Source organism: Scophthalmus maximus, chromosome 13 (genome assembly GCF_022379125.1).
Source record: "Scophthalmus maximus strain ysfricsl-2021 chromosome 13, ASM2237912v1, whole genome shotgun sequence".
Lineage (NCBI taxonomy): Eukaryota > Metazoa > Chordata > Actinopteri > Pleuronectiformes > Scophthalmidae > Scophthalmus > Scophthalmus maximus.
Genome location: NC_061527.1, coordinates 2,105,001 through 2,114,713, shown reverse-complemented (window position 1 = coordinate 2,114,713; position 9,713 = coordinate 2,105,001). Strand labels below are relative to the sequence as shown.

The following is a 9,713-nucleotide window of genomic DNA, read 5'->3' as shown; positions in this document are numbered from 1 at the left end:
AAATAATGAATCTTTTTTCTAGCATATGAAAAATTTATAAACAGGAACAGGGTGGTTAGAAGGGTGACTGACTTTAGAGTAATGGTTGGTAGATAAAATAAAATGAATGCTTTTTTCCACATTAAATTAAGATATTATCATCTTTTTCCATTAAATGACGACTTTATTCTCATAATATCATTTTTTTCCTATTAAAATAAAGATGTATTATTTGAAGGGGGAGGATAACAGTGATGTTTCCGGTGTTTTTGTTTAAGTTTAGATAAAATGTAAATCTGTTTATTGATCCTCACCCTCAGAACAGAAGGTTCCGGAACAAAAGGTTCCGGGGTGCGTCGATAAACTGTTAAATGCAAACTTCCGTAAAATAATTTAAAAAAACAAACATAATAATAATAAAAACACATAAACACGTAAAATAGTATTAATAAGAAGAAAGAGAAGAAGAAGAAAAGGGGGAAAAAATAAGAAAAGAACGTTTTAATTTGAAAGTTCAACACCGGAAGTGTTTGACAGCAACACTCGCAGCTAGCATGTAGCGGACCGCAAACTCTATTTAAATTTTAGAAATGTGGCATCGGCGCTGCTACAGTTGCTTCCAGCTGGACGTCACGTCGTAGTGTCTCCGTGTCTCAGTTAAAGTCAACTGTCACGACACGAAACGTCTTCGGTTCGTTTTGTCTCTGCGTATAAACCGACTGTTAGCTTGTTCGCCGGAGTCATGTAGCAGCAGCAGCTAGCTTGAAGCTAACGCAGGCTACAGGTCGGAGACGCGACAAACACTGAGGTAGGAGCTGTTTATATACAGTCTATTTAATAACACACGTTATATATATATATATATATATATATATATATATATATTCACATTACAAGTGGCAGATTTGTTTCATTTGTGTCACAGTGAAACGAGGGCGAGAGATGTGTTACACTCTATCAGGTCGTACAATAATAATAACAACGTGTGTTGAAGGTGTCACAGTCCCAGGTCACGTCATGGCCGACGACTCGCAGAGGAACTTCCGCTCTGCGTACTACGAGAAGGTGGGCTTCCGGGGTGTGGAGGAGAAGAAGTCCCTGGAGATCCTGCTGAAGGACAATCCTCTGGGTAGAGTCTCACTATCACATTCATTCATTCACCAACAACAACAACAACAACAACAACACAGAGGAAACCTCAGTGTGAACCTGACACACTTCTGGTTAAATATTAATAATATCTGCCCAAAATTGACTGTCACATTTGTTTATAGGAAGAAAACAAAAAAGCTTCAGTTGCTTGAGGTAGATCATGATGGATTTTGAGGTGCTGTCTCCACTTGTAGTGGATAGTCCACTTTATACCCCGGAGTTTATAAACTGGACTAACCCAAAGTATAAAACAGACTAGGCTATTTCATACCCCCCCTAACATTCAAATCTGATGACTTTGTGATGACTATTTTTTAATGTTTCTCCAATTTCCAAATCCCTGAGTTACTTCATCAATGAAAAACACGAGGAGATATTAAACTGGACAGGAGAGATAAAGTGTGGTCGAGCCCAAGATATATAAAGTCCTGGGTTGAACCTTCCAAAGCTGTACCTGAGTCGGCCTTGCCTCTCCAGAGCGTACGCCATGGCGCTTCACCGTCTTCCTCTTGGCGTGCGGATCACGTTCTCTGGGAAAACCTTCTCCTCGAGTCGTCGGTCAGACCGGAGATACGCTTCACTTCGCCAGGCGGCGGATGGTGGGTTTGGTGATTCACCTGGATGTTATCACAGAGAACTTTACGGTGACGCTTGGCGAGTCCTTTACCTCCATTTCAAAAATCCTCCCCTTATTTTGGAATGATTTTGGGTCGTTCCGAAGAAAAAGTCCATTATGATGGAAACAAAAACTCTGGACATTGAAATACAGACCTATTTATGAAAAACTCAAACGGGGTGCACTATATAATCTGGACTGGAGAGGTATATTCTGAGCTATAGTCCAGTTAATACCCTGATCTACACCTCGTGTTTGCTTCGTCATCCAGCTGTGGTGGAGTCGTGATAAAATAACATAACCTGTGTCTCTCTCACCCTCTCTCAACAGATCTAGAGAAGCTGAGCACCTTCAGTCAGAGGTTCCCCCTCCCCTCAGTGTACCGGGTCCATGTGTGGAAGGTTCTGCTTGGTAAGAAACACACAGTGTCTTGTCCACCTGTCCTTCTCCAGCAACTGTGCAGATAGGACGAGGTGATGAGGTCTGAACTCTAGACCTGAGTCGCAGTGTAAAACTGTGCAGGTACTTTGAGTCCTACCTGGTGACAGAGCTTCCTTTTTTTGTCTTATACTCCTCAAACTCGTACATAAAGATTATGATAATGATAGTGGAAAAGATCTTTTAGGACAAAGAAAACCTCAAGGTAATCAGATTACTCAGTGAAAACTCTCCTCCCTTGTTCCCGCAGGCATCCTGCCTCCCCATGGCGACTCCCACGCTCTGGTCGGCGGCTACAGGAAGGAGCAGTACCAGGACGTCCTGGAGGCCCTGGAGGTCATGAGGTACATCAGCTCCTCCACGCCCTCCACCCACGTCTACCTGCGCATGTTCCAGCTGGAGAGCCAGGTGCTGCCGCGGTGCTCCGAGACCACACCGCCGGTAAAAAGAAGAAGAGCTGATCTGACCACAGATAATATGCGGTTGCTGATGCTTTGAGTTCCTCCTTGCCTTATTTATCGTCTGATGCTGCGGTGTCATGATGTTGTCTTATTGTTTTCTTTCTTTTCCAGGATGAAGAAAACGAGGACTTCCTTTCCATCAGCCGAGCCATGGAGGAGATCGTTGACGACCCGATCGACTGCTACTGGCTGATCAAGTGTTTCGTCAACCAGTTCCACACAAAGTTTGGAGACTCGATCCCTCATCTTGTGAGAACTTTCAACATTTTTAGTTTTAAAAAACCCCACAACAATGTCGTTTCTAAGCAAAGCTTGAAAATAATGATGTAACAAAAAATCTTAGCACAAGGTTCACTTACTGGAATTCTACGGAACTTTAGCCCGCAATCTTGTGACCTTCATCAGTGGAAGGAATATGCTTCCAAAAAAAGCTAAACTGAAAAATTTCCTGTAAATGAACCTCATGCAAAAAACTTTTCGTCAGAAGCAAAAATATGAATTGAATTGAATAGATTAAAATGAAACATCACGTTGCTTCTTCCCACAAAAATTATTTTGTTTTCCCACTTCAAAACTGGATGTGGACTAGTGCAACAGTCGTGTTATTGTTCACAGGTTTAAAAGTATGTATTGGAATGAATTAAAAGTTTTTGAACTGGTTGAGATATTTAAAACAGAAATGTTACCTTCACATTTAAAACAATACAAAGCGTATGAGGAGTCCTGGTATAAATTCAGTTTATAAAGTGCCAGATTTGAAGTTTTCTCCAAAGTGCGTCAGTGCAAATTAGGACTTTTTGTTGTTGTCTCCTCCCGTCGTGCAGCCGAAGAGCCTGGAGCATTATCTGAGTCAGGAAGAGCCTCGACTGCTGAGCCACCTGAAGAGCAGCGGCGCTCTGGCTCAGCTGCCGTACGGACTCTGGTTCAGACGCTGCTTCGCCGGCTGCCTGCCGGAATCGAGCCTGCAGAGGTCAGACACCCTCACACAAAGTCTTTCAAGGTCCAGTGTGGAGGGTTTTATTGGGATCTACAATCAGAAATGTAATCTAATACTCCTGTTCAGACTGCACCTTACTCCCTGAAGTAATTATATAACACACACACACACACACACACACACACACACACACACACACACACACACAAAGAAGAACGAATTAGATGATTTTTTTTCATGAAACTTCATAGTTATGTTGATCAGGTATTGAAGAAGAATATTACAACTTCAGGAAACTGTGAAGGTACAAATGTTTTGGGTGTTAGGGAGGATATGTCACCCTCTGATTAATCTTCTTGCTCATTGAATTAGATGATTTCCAGAGGATTCTGTTTTTGTGCATTTGTCTTCTAGTGGCTTGTTTCAGTTTCATCACAGGAAATTGAAAGTTCAATGTTTTTTTAACAACACGAGGAACAGAAAACCCGGAAGAGAGAATCAAAACTAGCACGATTGATAGTCATTTTTCAAAAAGGCCACTGGGCATCGGTTTGAGTCGCACAACTCTAGCTGGATGTTATTCGGAAGGTCAATTTACAAAGAAAGGGATTGACACACGAAACAATAGTCCCTGGGTTTATTCCCACAGAAAAGAAATGCGTCAGGCTATCTATGTTTATGAAAAATATATTTAAAATGAGCACTTGAAGCTGTTTTGCCTATTTGATAAATGTTTACGTACTCTATCGATGGTTGCACTTTTGAGTAACGTCTTCATGGTTGAATGCACTTATTTTAAGTCGCTCTGGACGAAAGCGTCTGCTACATGAATGTAATGTAATGTAATGTTTTCTAGGGTTTGGGACAAGGTGATCAGCGGCTCCTGTAAGATTCTGGTGTTTGTCGCTCTGGAGATTCTGCTGAGCTACAATATCATGTTGATGGGCATCAGCCGGCCGGAGGGCATGGTCAGGTTCTTGTGCAACGTGAGTAATGAATGTAAAATATGTTTTTTGCCCAGAAACGCGTTGTTTTTCCGGGTTCCGTCGTAGTAAATCGCCCCCTTTTTTTCCCCCTTCCAGATCCCGCAGGAAAACACGGACGCCATCGTGACCAAAGCCATCGACCTGTGGCATAAATACTGCGGCACCCTGATGCACGCCGCGTAGACGCACGGAGCTGCAGACACTTTCCCAGAATTCAGCAGGAGAGACTTAACGGACTGTGGACTTCGCTGACCGTGGGGGCTTTGTCTCCGCTCGACTGAACTGAAGACTCCTCATGAGCTGCTGTCGATAAGCCGAGCGACTCGGGAACAACTTTCCACGTGGACCTGTCGGACAGTGGAAATGGCGGCTGCACAGAGACGATCACTGGAGCATGTTTGTGTGTGATCGTAATACGAAACAAGGAACAAGGAAGCGTAAACTTATTAATTGTTTTAATAAGTTTCTTTCTTTAAGAAACTGCATACATCGTATAAGACTCAACAATAAATTAATAACGACATGCAGTTTTTTTCTGCTTTACAAAAACAAAACCATTTGAAAAGTCTTGCTTACTTTCTTTGCTATGTACATGTCTTATAGTTCTGAGAATATTTCTCTACAAGCGACAGTAACATTACTGACTCTTGTACACGCACGCGCACGCACACACACACACACACACACACACACCTACACCTACTATGGATTGAACAATGAATAAAAACAAAAAGTAAGGTGGCAGGGTTTTCATATTTTGTACGTCACAATGAAATATATTTTTTCATTAATCAGAGAGTTCAGCAACATTTGACTGCGTCCACAGAGATAATATTTGAAATCAAACGAGTCAATTTGGCAACTTTTACATCCCCGTGAACCAAACTGCGGGAGGCACAGCGACGCGGTGGGTTGCTGAACTCTTCCAACAGCCAGTTGCGTTCAAGGTCACGACCTCCGGAGCAAGTCAAGTTGCTTCGAACTGAATCGGGGGGATTGTGGCCTCGGAAAAAGCATTTGGAGGAAATTTGAAATTATTTTAAACAATTTCTGGGGATGTTGATTAGGATTTCTTTCAGACATTTTGGCTTAAGCTCCGGCTATTTTTCCTTCCTCTGGCAAAACGAGATGAACGATAAGTGAGATGTCACGGCGCCGACCCGAGCAGGCCCCTCCCCCCAGGTAAGGTCAACTCCAGGGAGCACATGGTGAAAGGCAAGAAAACAATCCCAGTGTTTAAAAAGAAAAAAAAAAAGTCATCCACCTCCTTGAAATTGGCACAGATTCTGATGGACAATTAAAATCTTTTGTGTATCAAGAAGTCTGTTAAAACCTCCAGTCTCCAGAGAGGAGACAGGCCAGAAGAGTCGACTCCATCGGAAAAGATTGTTCCGTTTGTTTGCTCCTGTGGGGGTTTTTTTGCGGCGACGGCTCAAAGTCCCGTCGTGTCGAGTCCAGTTTGTCAGTCTGACGCTGGACAGGGAAGCAGCGAGTCTCCTGAAGCCCGTGGAACACAAAACGCTCGGCCGAGCAGCCTCACGGTCGATGAAACCTGCGACACGGGGGAAAAACATGACGACAAAGAGAACGGCGGCAACGTTTTATGGTGCGTTCACGCCAAGGTCAAATTTCAAGGTCACCAAATGTTAGCTTGACGCGTTGTCGCGAGCGCCAGTTAGCCCAGACGTCCTGACGTACCAGGAAACGGGGGTTCAAACTTTTGCGGCTGCGTGCGAGCAGCCCGAGCTTTTTGACACCAGTTGCTACATGTATCGTGGCCGGACGAAGGAGGAGAGCCGCTCGGCAGGAAGTCGGACGCTGGCTTTGGCCGCAGTTAGCACAACCTGCCCGGTGTGGCATCCCCGTCCGCAGGACGCGTTCATTTCGCGTTAGCAGCGTGAACCAATTACTGCTGATTCATGCACTAGCGACAATGGATGAAGCTAATTAAGAGCAGCTGTACGTTAGCATTTAGCGCAGTAGCGTTAGCCCCACACACCTGAGGCTGACGGGAATGCGGTCGTACGCTTCTCGCCGTTCCTCGTTGGGAACGGAAATGAATATTTTGGCCCCGGTGTTGGTGTGAATCTCAATCCCTCGAAAGTTACTCGCGCGAGTTTGGCCCCGGGTTCATTTGGTGCATTAACACAACTCGCGAAGATCCGGCCGTTCCTCGTCCAGGCCGGGATTCAGCCGGACGGAATGCCGATGGGGAAGCCACACCGGGCGGTTGTGCTAACTGGCGACGAGGCCAGCGTCCGGCTTCCTCGCTCGACGTCCTGCCGAGCTCCCCTCCGTCTTCACGAAGCTCGGGCCGCGCTCACACCGCGGCGACACATTCATCCTCCATGTCCGATGCGACGTAGGGACGATCCGCGTACGAAATCTCGCCGACAAACACAAAGAAAGTTTGACGCGTCGTCTCACCTGGTCAGATGTCGGCTCGACTCGTGCACCTCCATCTCTGTGCTTTTGAACTCGTTCAACTCCTTCCTTATGGCAGCCTGAACAACATGCACATAAAACACATTATAGATATATACTGTATATATATATATATATATACATATAGACTTTAAACTTTAAATGAACCTTGTCGGCAGCCGTCAGCCGAGTCCACGGCTTGTCCGCCCTCCTGTCGTAGTCCTGGGCCTCGGCCACTTCCACGTAGTCGCTGAAGCGGATGAGGATCTTTGCTTCCCTCAGCTCCTCCACCGTCGGCCTCTGGCTGAGCTACAGGAGGAGGAGGAAGAGGATGATGTAACACATAATAACATCGTCCGTTCGGAGATGCTGGAATGTTAGTGGAGGCAGTTGGATCCCCATGTTGACCTCATGTTCGTATTTCCAGCTGAGGTCAGGAACTGAAGCGTCTCGTCTCCGTCTTTACCTTTTTGGACAGGTGCCTCTTGATCTCCCTCTTCTCCTCCTGCTCCTCCAGGTCGTTTCGAGCTGCAGACGAACGACATGAAGAAATTCACGATGACGAACAACTGACGATTCACCTTCAGCCTGGTTTTTTCTTTTCTTCCGTCGTTCACCAAGCGACTTACGTTTCAGTATGTTCCTCTGCTCCAGCTCCTCGGCCGTCGGCCTTTGACTCAACCGCCTGGACAGAAAAGAGAAGAAAGGAACATTTATAATTACAGGAAACATATTCTTATATGATTTTTATGTTTTTGTGTGAGTGTGCAGCGATTTCACTGAGCACACAAACTGACTGAGGCTGTTTTTTGTCAATTTGCCAAACAAATTGAAATATTTGACCGTCTCTGAATTCTCTGACTTCTGGATCGAGTCAAAGGGAATTTCAACTTTTATTTCCTTCACTTATTTATATTTTCAGATGCCTTATTATTTAAAAGCTTTATTCAAATTTTTCTGGTTCAATAAACCAATAAATTCAGACATAAAAAGTCAGAAACTGTTTGCGGTTGGACAAATTATTATAATATGGGAAAATAATGATTGATCGGTAAAGGAAAATATGTTGACGGTGATTAGCTGCGTCTCATTTTCAGAGTTTAATGATTAAAAACTTTGTTTTTTAAATATGTGAATGATTCCTGTTTTATTGAATAAGATGTATGCAAAAAACAAGATTTTTTAAAGCTACAGCGTGTGATATTTAGAAGAACTTTAACGTGTGAGTCTCCATGTTTCTACGTCGTGTTGACTACGGTTGTTGAACTAAACGTTCCAGATCACGTTGAATTTTCAGACGCTGCCAGAAACCGGAAATGGAATCAGCGGTGCGCCGCCATAAAGTGTCCCCTGTCGGCCGCTCGGTTGGTTGCGGTTTGCAACTTTACCACCAGATGCCGCCAGAAAATTATAAAAATTACACACTGGGGCTTTGAGGCATTTACGCTTTAATGATTCGCCACTGGGAACTTGTCCAGGGAAATCTGTGTCCCGACTCTCGGAATGTTTAGTGCAGTTGCCAGGTCGGTTGCCCCTGTGTCCCAAATGTACTGAGACAAAAACAGGGCGTTTCTACGGAGACAGACATCATGTCTGTGACATGACGACACGTGATTCTGAGAGTTAAATGCGTCACTCTGACTGAGATAGGGAGTTTTTTTAGGGGGGAACTCCATGCACTGACCACTTGTTGATCTGTGCAACGAACCAGAAAATCCCCGTCAGTATATTGACCTCCTTGTAACAAATACTTCTGCTCCAGTCGTCCACGGTCTCCGTCTCCCTGATTCGTCCATCACCTGTCCACCACCCTTCAGCAGCCGGGTCACGTGACGTCTGTCTGTCGCGCGCGTGGCGTGTGAACGCGTACGTAGGGGCGGCGACTCGCCCCCCCGGCAGGCTCACCTGGTCAGTTTTGTGGCCGTCTGCTGCCGGAACTCCAGCCTCTCCTGGTCCGACTGCAGCGGCAGGATGTTCTTCTCCTCCAGCTCCCTCTTGGACGGACGGTTGCTCAGCTTGATGGCCAGCGAGTCCTTGCGTAGGACCTTCATGGCCAGCGTGCCTGCAGCGGTCAAACACGGCGTCACACCGGATGAAACTGTCTGTTTCTTTGGGTTGTTTCACGTCTGCTGTTCTCATCTTGTACCTTTTTTTAATTGTTTTTTTTATTTCCGTTGACTGATCGATTAGGATGTTTTTTTAAAAGTCCGTCAGTGAAGCTGTTAACAGTTCCTGTTGGCAATTTACCACCAACTCACTGGATTCATGTGAAACTGAAGAGAATTTAAAAGTTCTTCCGGAGTAATAAGAACTTTTTTTTCTGTTTGTTTCTATTCAACGCCGGGGTTAGTGTCATCTGTCGTCTCCCACTTCTCCACTAATCCTTTGAATTCAACAATTGAACATAGAAAGGATTCAGTGGAAGAAACTATCTTCAGGCTCCGTGGAGCTTTTTCAATTCAATTCAATTCAATTCAATTCAATTCAATTTTAATTTGTGTAGCGCCATATCACAACATACATCGTCTCAAGGCACTTTACATAGTGAGGTCAATATTATCTCACTATTTTTATATTTTAGGTTTTGCTGAAACATTTCTCATCTTTTTACACAGACGAGACCAAACCAGAGCTAAAAGACAGAGTGGATATTGGACTTAAGATTCATCAGACCGACGAAACCACGACTCCGATGCTGGATGTGTAAATAAAGTGTCTGC

The 9,713-nt window shown here is 44.7% G+C and overlaps 2 protein-coding genes across 3 annotated transcripts in view; one reads left to right on the top strand and one right to left on the bottom strand.

Moving 5' to 3' along the window:
• The first annotated feature begins 480 nt into the window (after window positions 1–480).
• tbc1d7 (TBC1 domain family, member 7) lies at window positions 481–5,123 on the top strand. The gene is made up of 8 exons (XM_035646959.2): window positions 481–787; window positions 974–1,108; window positions 2,078–2,158; window positions 2,436–2,626; window positions 2,758–2,895; window positions 3,471–3,616; window positions 4,440–4,569; window positions 4,666–5,123. Exons 2-8 carry the CDS (start codon window positions 997–999, stop codon window positions 4,750–4,752), a joined length of 885 nt encoding a protein of 294 aa, XP_035502852.2. The 5' UTR covers window positions 481–787; window positions 974–996; the 3' UTR covers window positions 4,753–5,123.
• The window catches only part of LOC118317878 (phosphatase and actin regulator 1), a 24,343-nt gene continuing 19,637 nt past the window's right edge, over window positions 5,008–9,713 (bottom strand). For both annotated transcript variants that reach the window (XM_035646954.2, XM_035646955.2), the window contains 6 exons: window positions 8,899–9,055; window positions 7,623–7,678; window positions 7,460–7,521; window positions 7,162–7,302; window positions 6,997–7,073; window positions 5,008–6,121 (listed from right to left, as the gene is read on the bottom strand). In XM_035646954.2, the coding sequence (XP_035502847.1) occupies window positions 6,106–6,121; window positions 6,997–7,073; window positions 7,162–7,302; window positions 7,460–7,521; window positions 7,623–7,678; window positions 8,899–9,055 (509 nt within the window). In that variant the 3' untranslated portion in view covers window positions 5,008–6,105. The remainder of the gene's footprint in view (window positions 6,122–6,996; window positions 7,074–7,161; window positions 7,303–7,459; window positions 7,522–7,622; window positions 7,679–8,898; window positions 9,056–9,713) is intronic.